This window comes from Anopheles aquasalis, chromosome 2 (genome assembly GCF_943734665.1).
Source record: "Anopheles aquasalis chromosome 2, idAnoAquaMG_Q_19, whole genome shotgun sequence".
Classification (NCBI taxonomy): Eukaryota; Metazoa; Arthropoda; class Insecta; order Diptera; family Culicidae; genus Anopheles; species Anopheles aquasalis.
Genome location: NC_064877.1, coordinates 18,950,022 through 18,967,887, shown reverse-complemented (window position 1 = coordinate 18,967,887; position 17,866 = coordinate 18,950,022). Strand labels below are relative to the sequence as shown.

At 48.9% G+C, this 17,866-nt stretch overlaps 1 protein-coding gene across 1 annotated transcript; it reads right to left on the bottom strand.

The window, feature by feature from the left end:
• Positions 1 to 1,755: 1,755 nt before the first annotated feature.
• Positions 1,756 to 17,477, bottom strand: LOC126570243 (uncharacterized). Its single transcript, XM_050227843.1, has 8 exons — positions 17,188 to 17,477; positions 6,803 to 7,211; positions 6,383 to 6,721; positions 4,738 to 6,276; positions 4,336 to 4,648; positions 3,538 to 3,843; positions 2,982 to 3,170; positions 1,756 to 2,916 (listed from the first exon to the last, which is right to left on the bottom strand). Exons 2-8 carry the CDS (start codon positions 6,934 to 6,936, stop codon positions 2,743 to 2,745), a joined length of 2,994 nt encoding a protein of 997 aa, XP_050083800.1. The 5' UTR covers positions 6,937 to 7,211; positions 17,188 to 17,477; the 3' UTR covers positions 1,756 to 2,742.
• Between the last annotated feature and the right edge of the window lie 389 nt (positions 17,478 to 17,866).

Here is a 17,866-nt window from a genome sequence, read left to right as displayed (position 1 = left end):
TGCACAAAGGACACGGAAAGTTGCACTGGCGCGAACGATTGGCCGTGATTTTGTCTCGGTATTGGTGCGCCGGTGCTTTGGCCCCATCATCGTACTGCTGCTGCTGCTGGTGCTGGAGAATAATTCGCATGGAAAATGGTGGACAGCGGGCAACATTGATGCGAATGACCGAGCGAGCAAGCGAACGAGTGAACGAACGAACGAACGTACGAGCCGGTCTACAAGGACGCGCGAACACGTGCGCTCGTGTTTTTCGGTGTAATTGTCGTTCAGTTGTAGTAGTATCGATAGGAATACTATTGCAAATGCATCCTTTGCATCATTTCACGGGGCTGCATTGCCGAAAACGGAACCGAACATCAACAACATACGCCGGAACGCACGCACCCACGTCATCACTTTGAACGCCAGTCAAAACAAGTCGCCATATACCCCTTCGTTTGTGGGTGGAAATGGATGAACTGGCGAAGGACACCGACCGAGGACACCCAAAACATTCCACGAGATTCCAATAACAACAACGAACCGAACCGAGCGAACGAACCTGGATGAACTCAGCCGATGGCATGACATGCATTTCCGATGCTCTGGGTTTTTCCTAGCAATACTGCTCTCCAAAACATCCTGTTGAGAGCAGCGTATTACGCGTAAAATTTTCCACGAAACGAACGCTCCGCTGTTAACTAGGAAAAGCTCGCTGTTTTTTTGGAGGCCGGTAAAGATGAACACCGACAGCGCTAAGATGCTGGCGTGGCATTGTCTGCGGAAACACATGCGCTACGGTTGGGATAAAGGTTAAGGAACTGCATGAACTCTTTATGGCCGCGACGGAAAGATAGCGACCGTTTACCGTATGTTGCCGGTAAACACCTGTTTGATGCAAAATACAGCGATCGATGGCAGATAGCTCTTGGCTTTGCGTTGGTTAGAAATGGAAAAGGAATGTAACAGTAAATGATGGGCAAGAGAGATATTTGATAGTTACTGTTTTACTGGTTAGAGGGCATCTTAATGGAGCTGAAGCTATGAAGAATTAAAACTTATCGTACAATTGATACTGGGAGACTGAATTACCTTCCGATTTTCTTTGTGTCTGCAAACTAGCAGTGAAAACTAAATAAACTAACTAAGAGTTTCAATGACACTGATATGAGTTCGTCTATTAATCTAACCGACTAGAAATTACACTATTTGCTGTATTGCTGTATGAACTTCGTCAGGATGAATGGTACATCTGCGAAGGCAGCTGCATGTGCATGAAGCATTGCATGAAGAAAATACTATCGTGGATGATCCTGAACACCTGATAATCAAGTTGGCCTTTATCCTGCTTCCAGATGAAACCAGTAAAAAACTGCCGTTTCTAATTTAATGCTGAAGCAAGCATAAAATTTTCACCGATTTTTTTTCAAGAAAACAGTTAATTTTCATCTTGAAATGTTTCGTGAAACATTTCGATGTTATATATTTGGTTTGGCCGTTTAATCAGACAATCGTACGCGTATCCTGCGCTTGTGGGGCAATTTTTGTAAAATAATTTAATTAAATTATATTAAACATTATTTATCCAACTTCCTACCCAGGGAAATGCCGAAATAAACGTTACGTTCCCCAAGATGGAAGCAGATTTCTGGAAGCAATGGAAGGAAAGAAACGACTTACACCGAATAGAACACTTACCAGCTAGTACAGCATTCAAAACGACGTACAAAGTATCCAACATATTGCTTATTGCTTCAAAATCATCCAGCTTTATTGGACTAGCGATTTGAATGGGTAACAAAATGGCACATAACTTACTGAACATCTGCGTTGGCCAAGGAAGATTATTTTTGACGACGAAGAAAAAAGCTATCGATCTACCTGAAGCTGAACTGTGGCCGCTTTTCCTGTCTCTCTCACAAGCGATTTCTGTGGTATTTTCATTTCAACTTGTATTCTAACTTGAGATAGACGACTCTCCTTTCTGTCGCTTCGAATCGTTCAATCCTTCCTAAAATAAGCGTCATGTTTTTATTGATTCGCTATACAGTCTACCCTAGCTAACGGTTAAGTCAATCTTTCTCAGAGAGAGAGCTACGGAGCGTCTTTCGTGTGATGCCGAGTGTCTACGGAATATTTGGGAAAAGCTGAAGCCTTCTATTGAACTCAATAACTCCGCGCACCGGCACCATGTAACCGAGCGCAGGTATGGTGGCATCTGAACCTCAAAACTGGCATCAATAAAACATTCTCCATGCGCTCGCTGTGGCTCTGCCAGAGCGCCATTAGAGTCTCTACGAATCCGTCCCTTCAACTCCGAACATAAAGGGAAACAAACAAGGTAAACGCTCGTGCGTAGGAAGACGTTTGAATTTCTGCTTTTCGGTACCTACACTGAGGAGACGAGCAGCATAAACATGGTCAACGTTTCTAGAAAATTCTATTTACAGGTATCCCGCCTAGCGTAAATCCCGAGCCAACATTCGCAACATTCCCCGGAGCACGACCTCAATCCTATTCGCTTATGATCGAAGCATGAATCCTGCGGTCGCTGCTGCCTTCTCATAAGTATCGGTATCAAAAGTTCTTTTGTTTATTGCTTTCCAAGTTGCTTTGCCTTTTTCGCCACCGCCACAGAGTCTAAGGTTATTTGTCTTTTACAATTCTCGCTCGCGACCTTATGTCCTCGTCCTTGGTCCACTGACAACAGTGTTGTCTGGTTTGTGTATCTGTTTGTGAGTGTCTGTTCGTTCGTTCTTATCAGTGTGTTCCCTTCTCCAAGCCGATCAGCTTCTCGAAGAACATGCAATAGTTGCGGTCATTGTTGTAGTAAAACGGATCCTCCAGTATATCGCGGGCATGACTTAGTGTGGCCGACGCCAGTTCCCCGACCGTCCACTTTCGATCCTTCAGCACCCGGCAGATCGTATCGAGCTGCAAAAGAGACGATAAATGATGAAAGTGTCTTCCAGCGGGACCTTCAAAACCGTGGAACTTACTTTGGAAAGTTTCTCATTCCCTGCCGTGTAGTAGCTCAGGTAGGGCAACCCAGCGACGCTGGCCGCCATCCACTGGATGACCATCTTCAGCTGAACGTCCCCCCGTCGACTGCTTCCACAGCCCCAGTTACCGGTGGCCACAGGTCGCAGGTTTACATTGAGCGTTCGTTTTTGAGCGAGTTGCGAGATCTAACGGAGAAGAGTGAAAAAAGGGAATTCTGATTTGAACCGTGGTTGAACGAGGTCAACATTAAACATTGAATTGGAAAAAACATTTTTTATTATGTAGAAACAGAGCGAAAGACTAGAAAAAGTGTGAGAGAAACAAATAGACAGCAGAGAGCAGATACTGAAGAGTAAGTGATAGTTTGTGAGCACAACAGCAGCAGCAGCAGATTACCTTCATATGCACGTAGATGCAGCGAATTGTTCCATTTTGCTAGTTAATAATATTATCTGGCCACCACGAGTACACCACAAAACTTATGCGAGCATCTCACAGGCACACAAAAACACACACAAGCAGCAACAACAATGACAGCACGAGCCCTCCTACCTTCAGTACCACATCGTCACACTTGACGTCCTGATAGTACGAAACGGACCAGTTCGGTTTGTAGTGCAGCAGCTTCGTCTTTAGCGACGACTGACGGATGACTGGGGCCGGCTTAGAAGACGAACCTTGTGGCGTCGACGCCCGGCCACGGACCGTGCCCAGTGGTTCCTGGGCTACTGAACCACACCCGGAACCACTCTGGGTCGAACGTAGCCGGTGCAGCAGCTTCCGGTGGTCGGTTCGCGTTAGCTGAATGTTGGGACATTTGAACAGCTTGGCCGGTTCCAGTGCCATATACTCGTTGCGCTAGAGATCGAACGTTCCACACGACAAACCAATGCACACCGAACGGAAAACGACATCCCAAAAAGCGTGGAATAATGAAGGTAACAACCCGGGATGATGATGATGCAGATGAGGTGATGGAATTTGATGTCAGAGATCCGCACGGAACCGCACAGTTCCAGCGGGAATAAGAAAAAAACGGGGAAATGGGAAAGAAAAGAGAATGGAAAACCAAAAGTCAAAATCAAAAGAGATAAAAAAGAATCAACATCTGTTCTATCTAGGCTCTGGCACAAACAGGTAGTCTAGGTATATACAAACGAAGCTCTTCAACATTACTTCTAAGTTCTTGTATTCACAAACCGAAGATCACTCGCAGAAGGATCAATCTCATGAAAGCGGTTCAAATGTCAAGAGCTAAGGAGAAAAAGGATCTACCCAGCAACTGCAAACTACTAACACTACCACTACGCGTGTAACCTCGCACTAATCATTGCAAGTTCTTCAACCTACCAGTTGTGCCGCAAGTTTGTGCTTATGCTTCGCGAGCTCCAGCGAAAGTGATCGTACGTGCAGCAGTATCCTTTCCTTCTGTCCTATTCCGCCGATACTACCACCACCGGTACCACCACCACTGACAATTCTCGCAGATCGTGCCTCGGCATTACTGCCATTCCCACTCGCTATGCACTCCTCAGTAAACGGAATGCCCACGAAGCTTTCGCTCAGTGTCCGTTTGAGTAGCGAGTTGGCGAACTTCAGGACCGCTTCATCTCTCGCGTCCAGCTTCTTCGGTTTGTCGGTGCTGATTGGTTCCTCGAGCCATCTGCAGACAGCGAGAGAGAGAGAGAGGAGTATTATTAGTAGAAGAACAAGCTGTAGTTGAACTAAATTGAGCACACCAGTTGTACTTACTTGGCAAACTTCTCGTAGACTTCTTCCAGCTCCGAGCCCAAATCCGAATCGAAGCTATACCGTGACGATTCATTCGTTCCCTTCCGTTCCAGCGTCCCATTGGTGTGTCGCTGACCGCTCCCCAGCTTCTCCTTCCTTGCTGGCACCTCATCATGCCACTCCAGCTCACCCAGATTGCTATCCAGTGATCCATCCAGCACGAACCCACACGAACCACCCCGTCGCACTCGTATATCCTGATCCCGTGTCTGCGATCCGGCCACACTGATCCCCACCGCATAGCTACTCTCCTCCGTACTGCCCCCCGCCGAGATCCCATTAACAGGCCGCATTCGATCATGCTCCAGTGCTTCCCGAAGCTTCTGCGCAAAGTCAAACCTCCGCTCAGGCGTATCGAGCTCGGAAGCGTAAGCGTGTGCCCTCAGTCCATCCTCGTCGTCCTCATCGAACGATTCCTTCGCGCTGTGGAACTCATCCTGACTCGAGCCACAGCTCGATCCCGAATCCAGCCTCGTATAACCGTCCGGGATGCGCAGTGGGTGGCGATTGACCGGCAAACACTCGCCGGATGAACCGAGAATGATAAACTTCCCGCGGCGATTCCCACTTGCAGCGGAACCGATGGAACATACGGAACTAGCGGCGGCAGCAACGGGGGCACCATTCGGACGTTCCGGCGATAGCCACGATCGTCGTTTGTTGATGTCCTTTTCCAGTTTGTTCGAATCGTTGCTCGATCGTTTCGAGTTCGGTGTCGCCTGGTGGATGAAGATGGTCGTGTAGACGTCCGGTGAGCCCGGTGTGGAACCTTCGCGGTCACGCTCACCGATTGGCGATAGTCGGCCCTTACTGGAGACTGTTTCGAGTTGGTCCAGCTTTAGGGCAACTCCACCGGGACCACCGGCGTTGCCACGTTTCTCGCCAGTTGCCTGCTTTCCGGATTCTCCGCCACCACCGAGCACCGGACAGCTTGTGTTCTGGCGGAATGCCAGCAGGCACTTGTTGAGTTCACGCAAGATGTCATCTTCCTCGAACTGTTGCGATGGTAACGCCCGGTAGTTCTCCGCATCCACGCAGCACAGTGTTGTCTTCCGGGGTTCGGCGATCTTCTCCAGGAGCGGTCCTTTACACCGAGGATCCACGATCCGTGCCACGTGGTGTGCGTTCTCGATCTGCAGTGTCTCGTTGTCTTCGAGCGCTTCAACGTACAGGAGGACGGCAAGGAGCTCCGGAAAGGTACAGAACTGGATCGATTCCTGGGAGTCTCCGCTGGCCAGCACATCACCACCGAGCCGTGCCGTTGCGAATACGGTCTGCATCGTGTCTGGATCCGCTTTATCTAGCTTGCCCTCGTGCCGGATCTCGACGTCACACAGCGGGAGTTCACACTCGAGCCAATCCTCAATCGTTAGCCACTGCTTTCCGGTCATCACCTTGCGGGATACGCGGAGACACCCATCGAGACTGGTGCCCGAACTGCGCTCCAACCAGTCGAAGTAATAAAGGAAGCTCCGAAACTTGACCCTCTGTACCGCATTGCTGTCAAAGGCGACGAAGAAAGGGAGAGAAAACACAAAACAAGAATCCATTAGCCAACGCTAGTGCCTTTTGCGGGAATGGTCGCGCGTCCGTTGGATCAACCTACTCTACTAAACCTCTAAAAAAGTGTGTAAAGTTAAAGTCTTGTAACGTGGGGTGTGTTTTTTCAGTACGTTTTGGAAATGTCGAAAAGAACGCATTGGCCAGCAGCGAGGCGACGAGACGGTACGGCAGCTCGTAGCTGTCGCTCTGCTGCTGCAGGCTGAAGCTGAGCCCACGCGGTGGCCGATGGAGCTTCAGATCGCGCGCGTGCCTCGCCAGCGACCGGACAGTGTGGCCCAGGAAGTGTTCCCGCTCCGGTGCGTCCATCGTGCGTTCGACAAAGTGCCGCAACCCATCGAACACCGTCGTATCCTTGCCATCCTCGTCCGGATCGAGACTGACGCTGCACAGCACCGGAAAATGGAAAAGGGAGAAAGGAGCATTAATACTTGGTTCCTGGCGGGTACATCACTAGATCACTCACTTGCACAGTTCGTGCAGCTTTTGCATGACATCGAGGACGACATCGAGCGAACCGGCCGATTCCTCGATCGTGGTCAGCTTCTTCTGGACGTTTGACCACCAGGGCAGATCACAAGGAAGCATCACGAGCGCCATGGTTTGGCATTGAGCGTCAGAGCGCGTTGAGGATCAGGTCACTCCGGAGCAGCTGTCTTTGCACACACAAACTCTGGGACACAAACACACACAGCACTAGAGCACTCACTTTCCCCGCGCTTCCGGTGCGGGGAACTAAAAATAAAATCCGAAAACGAAAAACTCCGGAAACCACCGACCGCACCAACCGAACACCATCAACAGTGTCGCCGGACGTGGTGCGTACTATGCTGCTGCCGGGCTGTCATTACGGTCCACTGCACTGAGTTCGGGCACTGGAAATGGAAGCAGATTTTTTTTAAGCGGGAAGCAATCAAATGGAAACACTTTTTCCAGTGGAGGGTGCCACGGACGTTGGCCAGTTGCTATCATACTGAACAGTTGGAAGGGTAGGTCACGGTTTTGGGGCCAGCATGAATTGTGGCCACCGTTTGTTGTGGGTTTGCTTATCAACTAATCGATGACTGTAATCAGTGCAGTCAAGCACAGCGCGAGAGATATCGTTGAAGCTGAGTTATCTTATTATTAGAACAATATTGACAAAGCAATTAAGAGTTGATAGACGTGTCAAGGGAATCATAGTATGATTTAAGGGAGTAATTGTGAGGAGAAATTCCGTAAAGGAAAACATAAGCAATGCACCAAAGGAAATAGTTGATCATAGTAAATAGAAAACTTGCCTCATTGTTGTAGGTGCCTTTTTTAAACAAAAATGACGAGAACATGTTTTGGGAACTAAGTAACTCTTGAACTCCGTTGTGTAAATGCGATGCCTACTCACCAAAACGCACTAAATCAAGGCAATCTGTGAGTGAAACGCGGTAATTGGTGCCTTTCTTTGCAAAAAATATTATTTTAGGACAAATGATAACTTAAATTTGAACAAATAGTTCGTATTGTTTGGATTACTCAAATAATACCATAAGAATTTTGATGAATTAATCCCTTGATCAACGTAAAAATATCAAAAACAATATTGTAGCGTTTCTCTTTCACTTTCTGGACATTGATTCCTTCATGCGCCAAAAAAAGATGCCCCACGGTGCAATAAATCGTCACTTAACAATACCAGTGACGATGAATCATTAAAAACACAACCTAACCCTAGCATAAAACACAATTTTGTAGCATTATCCCCATAAAATGTAGTCTCATTCCCCATTACCGTGTGCCACTAATTTTAAACATATCCCAAAAACTGCCCAGTCAAGAAGAACATCTAACCACCTCGCCTTTACATCGCATGTTACTACTGCAGGTAGTGCAGCAGCTAAGGTGCAGCACCTTCCCCACTGGCGACGACGACGACGACGACAACGCACGCTAGCCGGCGTGTGGAGAAGCTATATTTAAAATGAGGGAAATACAAAATACGAAAATCCCGGTGCGAGCGATCGCGAGCCCGCACACTCACGCTCATGCCGCCTGTCTGCAAAATCCTGCGTCGCTACGCATTCGACAATCTAATCAAATTTACACGTCCACCAGACACCTCGCAGCCATAGCTACAGCCAGAGCCGATCCGAACCGACTGCCCGACCGAATGAACGCTCTTCGGTCACGGCATCGACTGCCAGGAGCACGGCTACTAATGAAGCAATTCACCTTCATACCCCTGCACCAGACGATGCCAGAGCCGAGAGCGAGCTGTGATTTCGTGATGCTCCGTCAAATGTAAACATTCCGACTCACGCGGAAACTCACGGAGAGCTGGTGCCGCTGTAGGTGCTGCTAATGGAAACATGACAACCAAACCAAACACCCAATCGAGCAGTAACAACAACAACAGGCGTAGCCGTAACTACCAGCCATTATCACCACAACCAGCACACACATCCACGCACAGCCAGACCGGTGTGCAGTGGTGTGTGACTCGGTACGAGTCGGATTTCTAAGCTCCACAACCGTTCCGTAGCGATTACGTTGGCTTCGGCTCTTCGGAAGGATGGATTTCCCGGTGCTTGACGTCATCATCGCCGATCATCGTCGCACCTTTTTCATTAGTTTTGTTTATGTTGCATGCTTTTCCTCCACACAGGGATGGTTCGTCAGACCGCGAAGGTAGCGAGCAAAGTCGTAACGGAAAGCTATAACTTTACGGTTTGCAAAACGTCACTGAATCGTTTATGACTTTCGACGACGGCACGATGAACCTCCCTTCCCTTTGCCGGCATGTGAATGAACACAGAAACTTCTCGATCAACCTTCATCGCACAACCTGCAACCGTGGCATAGGCATGGGTAATTTTCGCAATTTTCCACGCTGTCATTCGGCCCCTCTTCCGCCGGCTGCTGGCATTTATTTTAAGAAGCACTTCACAAGCGCCATCGACAGCAGCTAATGATGAATGGCTTCAAAGAGAGAGAGAGAGAGAAAAATGGTGGAAATCTTAAAGTGGCATGAAAATGCCATCCAACGGCAGACTGAGGACAGTATAAGCGGGACCATGAGGTGGTAATCATGCAACCGACGCTGAAAACGAAGTCGGTGGAACCGCAATGGCACCGGGTGCCATTTGGCGGGTTTTGTGGTGACGTTTGCGTGGGTCTAGCATCAATCTAATCAACGATTGTGGTAGCTGAACACGAAGACGGACCGATGATGCAATTACAACCACAAAACTAGGACGTGCGAATTGTCCACTCCATGGACGTGCAGGCCGCGCAAACGGTGGCTTCTCAGAATAAAAATTCAATCAACGCACACCAGGTGACATTTTAACGCCATAGCCGTCCAAATAGGAAAATTAACGTTGATGGAGGCGCACGATGGAGGCGCATGGAGACGCATGGTGGTTGAAGGTTTTTTTGCCATTTTCGCGGCATAAACGTGAGAAATCATTCAGAAAATTACTCAAAACACACTCCTCTAACTGCAGCATAAACTGGTACGAACAAATGACAGGACCATAAACATTATTCCCGTCTGCAGCCGGTCGCCTTTAGCCAAATAAAACCGAAAAAGTCGCGTGTTGTGGTGTTGCCCATCCAACAGCAGCGGCATTTGCTGTGATTGAGGGTCGGGCTCCGGTGGGCCCGGTAATGATTTGTCCGGCACAATTTAACCATTAATCTTTCCGCTAGTACCTCACGCGATCATTTTTCGTTAGCTGCGAGCACGTGACGTGACGGTGGTCATCAATGCACGCACCGCCAACGCACAACCAAACACACGCGGGGCACACTGATTGTAAGATCGATACAGTAAAGAATGTCGTGCTGTGCCCGTGTTTTGATAACCTGCCCGGCCCTACGCGCCCTCCAAAAACCATGTGGTGCCAATGGGAAAATCAACGGGAACGCCCAGACATAACGCTTGTGCCCTTTGGCAGCAGACAGACACCATTACCGTCGGATGCCAACCGATTTTCTGGTACCGTGCCCAACTGGACACGACAGAGAACGACAGGGAGAGAGAGAGGCATATGGTAACATGGTAACGGCTGCAATAACAAGGCCAGCCACAGTGTGAGGTGATCGTGTCCAGTGACTGGCGCTATCCATCGCGATGACCTACCCTACTGCGGCCATCACTGTGGCCACCAACGCGTTGTTTGCGTGTCGCTACCGCGGGAACGGAGCAGGAGCCGTCTGCATACTCATTTCGGAAGCGATTTACAAGCTCGGTCCATCCTGTTCGACCACTCGAGTCTTCTCCTCCTCTCTGTACCTTGTCCAGGATAATCGATAATTTCACGTGAGATAAGGGAATCAAGGACGAAATTGCGTTGGTTGAATCCTGTTGGGAGCCTCGCAATCACTGCTGCAACCATTAAACGGAAAACATTCCACGATTTACATGTTCCGGGGCTGGAAGGTGGGAGCATAGTGATGCACGGTGTTGAGTTATGTGAAGGAATAGTATACCTGATAGTACAGATTTCACTTCGAATGGAAAGAAATTGTTTCATCCTTTATCTCTTTGTTCAATTACTTAATGCTGTAGTTTTGCGTTGTTCATTTAACATGATGATTTAATGCCTTCAAATGATGATGTTTGTGTACGACAAAGCTCCCAAAACCTATAAAATAGGTACTAATATGACAAAGTTAACACTTGCAAGTGAGTCAATTTACACCTTTCGCTCCCATTTAGCGATAATAAATTACAAATACCTTTCGCTTAACCCAAACCACATATTTCTCTCCAGCTACGTATAGCATCCAACGTAGGCCGGAACACTGATCACGAGCCCATTCCATTTTACTCGCTCGGCGCACCGTTTCCGGAAAGAAACGTGATAGTTGGTCATTTGGTCACCGGAAAACCGAAATCCATATGCCACCAGCCAGCAGCTGCTGGCCGGTTGGGCGAACGTGATTGGAATGCTTGATGATGGTACGGCCATAATAGCCCCCGAAGGAGTTCCGTGGCGTAGACTGATATGCAGCAGAGCAGAAAGTGTGTCTGACCGAAAAAGGGGAAGACGAAGACGGTTTCGCTCGTCCCACGTTTCCACCACGAAGCCACAAAATGAAACACTTTACCTCGGCCTACTCGGCTAGTGGAAAAAGGTTTTCAATCTCATACCGCGATAGCGCCATTTTCCGTACGATCCGAGCCCATTTTACATTTTCATGCCGCGAGAGAACGTAAAAGCTTGCATGTAATAGACCCATCGGCTGGCCACCATCACCATTCATCACCTTCATCCTACCCGGCCGGCCCACGTATTTTATTTGAATTTTAGATGAATTTTCCGCCAACATTTTCCAACAAATTCACGCTCCACCACCATCACGCTCGAAAACCCGAACGGAGAGGAAGTCAACCTTCGTCAGCGTTCGGAGTCACTTAGCGTCAGCGGTCCGCCCGGCGGGGCCCGGAGGCCACTAAATATTGACGGATGCTGCCCGCTTCCGCCGCGGACTCGGTATCCTAGAACGCCCCTGGCAGGGAGAGCGGTCGTTATGCGTTGAAAAAGGAAAAAGGAAAAGCTCTTTACCGCAGGGCAATAGACATTACCGAGCGAACCACAGCGAAAGTGGAAAATGATGTCAGAACAGGAACAGGAACGTTGACGGAAAACAATTAACCGACGGCAAATATTTGACGAAAGTTTGCGCCCAACCCGTGGCGACGGTGAAGACATTGTGTACCGAGGCAAAGTGAAGTGAAGTGAAGCCTTTGCAATCGTTTTGCGAAAGTTTTTTAGACCAAAGGAAGCCATTTGGAAGTTTCCTTCATTGCGTTCGATGCGTTCCATGCAATGCTCAGTGGCGTAATGTTTGCATAATGTTGTTCCAATTGTTTAGATGGTAGATCTCAGGAAGCAGCTGAAGGGCACCGTTGACGTTGACAACGGAACTGACGTCAGCTGGTGTGTGTCTGTATGAAGTGATTCAACTGAGATGTGGGAATGTACATTGTAGCGTACGCAGCGTGATTGCGTTACGGGGAGTATTTTGATTATGAATCAACCAAACCGTGGAGGGTGTAGAGGCCTCGCTTGTTGCTTCATTCTTGGAGTGGGAATTTATTGGCAAAGCATGAAGTGCGAGAAGCGCTACAAACGAACAGCTACCACAGCTAGTTCCGGTAATGAAGGCGTAAAGAAACCTTCTACATGCATTTCAACAATTGATTCGCATCGACACAACTGTTTCTACCAATTAATGATGAAGAAGGAGGCATTTTAAATATTTCAAATTAAAGATTTGTTGTTTAGATATGGTTTAGGGTGGATTTTGGTATTATTCTTAGGCTCATTCTAATGTTACGCCATAGAACATCAACCCAAAAAGGTATCATTTCAAACGTTTTACCAAAAAGAAATCTCGATTTTTTTTCAATTAAATTGGAACTTTACCATCTTTAGATATGTTCCATCAATAGACAGATGCAAAGACATGTAATATAATATGTAAAACCACAAATAAATGTGTTCTTGTCAATCAAGTCTGGTCCCAACTCAACTGACAAGCGTAAAACTCGATTCTCCTTCTGTGAAGAGTTCATCAACCGAAGCCATCACCAGCTTAACATCATTGGTTGTTCCCAAGGTAGCCATAATCTGCAATCTAGTTCCAAAAATCAATCTGTTACTTCATCAAAGTAGACAGCCTAAGCCCGAACGATAAAGGTCTGCTGCTCTGCAAGACAGAGATCCTTCGAATCGCACAAACCAGTTGCGTTTTCTCGACCGGTGACACCGGTAAGCAAGAAACAGGTACGATAAGGTCTCCGAATCAAACGATTGCTCCCAGATGGCACTACCCTTGGCAATACCAAACCTATCCGGGTGCTGGGGTCCTCTCAGAACGGGACTTATCGAGATCACGCTTTGTGTTTCACTTGTTGTTGGGACCGTCGGGAACCACCAGTTTGTCTTGGCCCTAGTTTTTTCTTCTTCGCCATCTCGATAGCTCCTTTTACGTTTCATTTCCCGACACCACTCCAATAAAGAACCAAATTTAATATCGACCGAAGGAGAATGGAGGGAAAAGCCTTAAGCCTCCGAAGGTGCCTGACTGTCACGCCTTTCCCTGGCAGCGGCTTGGCCTTGCCTTCATCCGTGGAGATCCTTTCTCGATTGAACTTCACCACGAAACCGGCAGACTCGGTGACCGGTGCCGAGGATGCCGGGCCCTCCGAGAAGTCTTTACACCTCAACAGGCACTCACGCACTCTTCTGGTGTTGCTGTAGCGCCCTTACCGTACAGTAGAGCGCCACCAGCTGCTGCTCTTTCTCTTTCTATTTCGATGCCCCATCCCCTGGGTTGTGTGTTGGTGTTGCTCCCTGGCCCCATTTGTCTGTTGCTGCTGCTCCCGGTTGCTACGGTCGAAGCCGTTTGCTATTTTTAACGCCGATCGCGCCGAGATTACACTTCTCCGATGTCTCTTCATGTGCGCGCGCGCTTCGTCTACCCAACCGTTTTCCACCCCGCCCCATTTTCGAGAGGGTGAACTCAAGTGGAGCGACGCAACATCTCTAGCACACACACGCTAACAAGCCCACACCCATACCACCTATGAAAGGTGTCCATCGGTGAACCATCGTTTGTTTAGGCAGCGGATTCCTTCGGTATCTTTAATAAACATTTTGAGGCATTCTCGTTTACTGTTTGCGGTCGCTCGATCGTCACAACACCGACCACCACCGACCTGGAGATGTTTCCGTGAATGACATTTATTGTGATGTTGCTGTAGCATCATGTCTTTCGTTTTTCCGAGGAATCCGTTTGATAAGAGATAGACCGGCGCACCGGTATTGCTGCCAGGTCTGGTCACGGACCTTTCATTTGAAAAAGGGACACTCGTCACGTCACTTCCTCATTCCGAAACAAAGAGAGAGAGAGAGCGGAGGATGGTGTGGAGATTGACTTGCGGGTTATTAATGGGCGTCCCATTAGCACCGTTTCTCATCTCTTCATCAAACAGCTGCTGGTCGCCGGCTCCTGGAGATATTTTCAGGCTGTCCATTTACTCCTAGAAGCAGGAAGGGGTATTTTCTGTGGGGATTGGAGGAGGGTTTGATGATTTTATTGCATTCCTGCGCTTCGAGCTCATTGCTGAGACCCCATTAGGAGGTGATATTTTACGCCAGAGCGTCACAGGGCGGAAGGTGCTGAATTTGCTCAATTATTTTGCTCCCCATCATTCCATCATTAAGGGTGGGCATGATTAATGCACCTTGCACAGCCTCGTTTGCGCACACAAAGTCGGTGTTTTGGAACTGAACCAGACACCGATTTCCTGTCGCGAGCGAGTTCTTATTAGTGAGTTTTGAATTTCTGGTAAGCCAATAGCCTCCATCTCTTCCACCGGGATTTCAAGAACGAGAACGAGCCGCGTCGGCATTTCAGTAGCATCGTTAAAGACCAAACATAAATGCCACAACACCGGCGTGTCGTCTTTGCTGGCCGCACTTGCAATTTGATATTAAACCGAGCGACATCCACGTGCTCGGCTATTAATCTTTCAAACGCCTTTTTAGAACCGTTCGTCCCTCCACTGCCTTCATCGCCACTCCTTGGGGGGGACGTGTTGGTCCTCCAGGCGTCCCCAGAGCGACCAGATTCGCGAAATCGGACGTCAAATCTCTGGCGTCCGCTGGCGAATCCTTTTCAGCCCCAGACAACGGTAGCCAAACCCGAGTGAAACCGGCATTTAACGTCACTTTTGGCATAAATCCTTGCCGTTGTTCAACGATACTGGTTGCTGCTCATCGTTGGATGACCTTTTCATTCCTACCGGGCCTCGGGACCATCCCCTCGAAGTGCTATTCAAATCAGACAAACGACTTCTCGGATCCCGAGAAGGGATTTGAATGGGAATGCATAAGAAGGTGATAATAAAAAGGTGGTAGTGGGGCCCAAGAGCGAGCATGTTGTATAGACATAAAAGTGCACCACTACGAGGAAGATGAAGGACTAGCTTTGGCACCGGCCAGCTGCTCGCTGCATCAGAACCGAGCGCATCACTTCATCCGATGCAGAATAGCTGCGCGATGATGCATTCACCGTCTGGCATGGCGATCGCTTGAAGCAAGGGAGCGAGGCGGAGGTGTTTTGGGAGGAGTAAACCATCACCACCCTCACAAACCAGGAAGCCATTCTTTACCAATACAGCGACAGTGACAGTGCGCTAGGAGATGCTTCGGTACAACGACGACGACAACGTCATCGTTTTGCAGTTGGATTGGATGCATCATCTGAACCATCACGGTGAGATGATGCTGGCGAACCACCCGCTCCCCCCTGGGCCGGTGAGTCAGAGGGATCTTTGTGTGTGTGTTGGTGTAGGTTTGGTAAGAATTTTCATCGAGTTTTTTTTTGTAGTAAATTTTATATTGTTTTTTATCGTTGGACGGAGTGCGAGAAAGAGAGAATGGAAAATTTAGCTCTACTGTCGCCACCGCTATTCTATTATTGAAACGAGGAAAACTGTCCACCCAAAGAAAACACCACGACGCGTTCTCGGTCTCGAGTTCTTTGGCATTCCTTTCTGCCCTTCTCATAAAACATGAAGCGGTGCGATCGATTCCCTATCCGCTTAGCAGTTTTGCTCCTGCATTCCAAGTTCTTCAACTTTACTAAGTAGGCCTTGTTAACGCAGCTTGTCAGCAAGGCGAGGCAACCTTGGCAACGGGAGACGCATGAAATATGATCACCGATAAGTCTCGTGTCGTTCGTACCTCGTTCGCGCCCGTGATTACCGAGGGATCGCACTCTCGAGGCCAGCCAGTCAGCCAACGCACTATCTGGCTTCGTTCATTCACCGCCGCCGCACGCCCTCGGTCTCAGTGGGTGATCAATTTTCCGACGGGGCGAGCAATCGGAAAATGAGGCGATGCTAGGGGTGATGTTAGTGAGAAAATGATAAAGAGTGAGAGAGAGCGCGCGTGCTCTGGGGCCTCTGTCTGTACAACACACCAGGTCTTTCATTTCCTGATTTATTTTCACAGACAGACCGTTTTTACTTTGCAGCCGGCATTCTCGGCGCATTTTGCACCACACACCGTAGATCACACACCAAATCATTGGCCACCACCAGGCCGTTCACACTAATACACGGCTTTACACTTGCCCAGAGACACACCGAAGGAAAACACCAATTTCTGAGACCATTTCGAACCAAACAACGGCTAGCAATTCCGCCGCTGAAGGTGATTATTAGTGAAGCACGACTTTTCGCGAAGGAAAACTCTGTTACAGATTTTCCTCTTCAAAACACACACAAAATCACGATGCAACTACGGTTTTGAGGAGCCTTTTTCCATAATTGATGCTATGCTAGAGCCAACATCATTTCACTATGCGCGATGAGATGCAAGAAAGGAAATCCATTACCATCCATCCCTCTGTCCACTACTCCTAGAAGCACACATACAGACACCCCATTTAGGGCGCATGCTGTGTGTATGTATGTGGCACCGGAAGAGCGCGAGGGTGTTTCATGATAATGCCATCGAGAGTTCTTCTTTCTGCCGTCGCGTGGCAGCGTGGCTCGGATTCACTTGACGCGAAACTGCTCATCTGCCGTAGCGGCGTTCGAGATGCAGGATGAAATTTCGAAATTATTCTGCAAATGGCGCACACTTATAGGCTCACAAATACACTGGTCACCGGGAGGCACCCTACCAACCCCGTACACCCTCTGCCTGGCTGCCTCTATCACCTTGAACCGAGAGAGAGCACACACTTGAACTAAAGTGGGAAGGAATCGTCCTCAATGACAGTGCCACAAGATACACACAGACCCACACACAAATACACACTGGCACTGAAGGCACTCGTGGTCGCCATTACCTTCAAGCGCAGCAGCAGCAGCAGCAGAGGAAGAAGAAGGAGCGACGACGACGACGACGACTGAAATCTCCGCTCGGACTCGAGCTCGAGATTCTCGAACTCCCGGTTTTAGCTTCTAAATTATCGGCGCTGCAACCGACCGTCAACGTCTGGCGAAAGGGGGTGAAAAGGGGGAGGGGGGGGTGTAAAAGATGAGAAGACACCGCCACCGAGAACCGAGAGAAGTCGGGTAGTCGAAGGGAAGTGAAGTCGGAAGAAAAACAATCGCCGGGAACTCAACGACCGCACCGTACCGTGGCCGAGACGAAACTGAACCCACCGCCGGAATAATCCCGCTTTACGGCGAAGTCCCCTGGCACGTTGGGCCGAGGTGGTGGCGTTGGTGACGGTCGATCCTTCGTGGACTTAGCATCCTCGCACGGGCACCGCCGCATCAACGACGACGAACGCACGCGGTAGCATTACTCCTACAATGACGTCACGACTAAAGGGAAGTTCATTCGCACTTCGTGGCTACTAGATCGCTCGAAAAAGAGAGAGAGAGAGAGAGGGATCCGGTTCATTCGCTCGAATTTTCCGAATGCCGTCACACGGGATGCGCGTGTTCTCGTTGCGAATGCGATGCGAAGGAAGAACAACAAACAGCGCGCGCCGGCAGTCGATATAGTGCTTGTGTCTG

Bases quoted from the DNA above. Each gene is read 5' to 3' on its own strand.
- LOC126570243 (XM_050227843.1), bottom strand. From the start codon at position 6,936: ATGGCGCTCGTGATGCTTCCTTGTGATCTGCCCTGGTGGTCAAACGTC. The intron at 6,277-6,382 runs GTAGGTTGATCC...CGCCTTTGACAG, and splicing joins TTTTTTAGAGGTTTAGTAGA to CAATGCGGTACAGAGGGTCA. The intron at 3,844-4,335 runs GTAGGTTGAAGA...TTCGATCTCTAG, and splicing joins ACAAACTTGCGGCACAACTG to CGCAACGAGTATATGGCACT.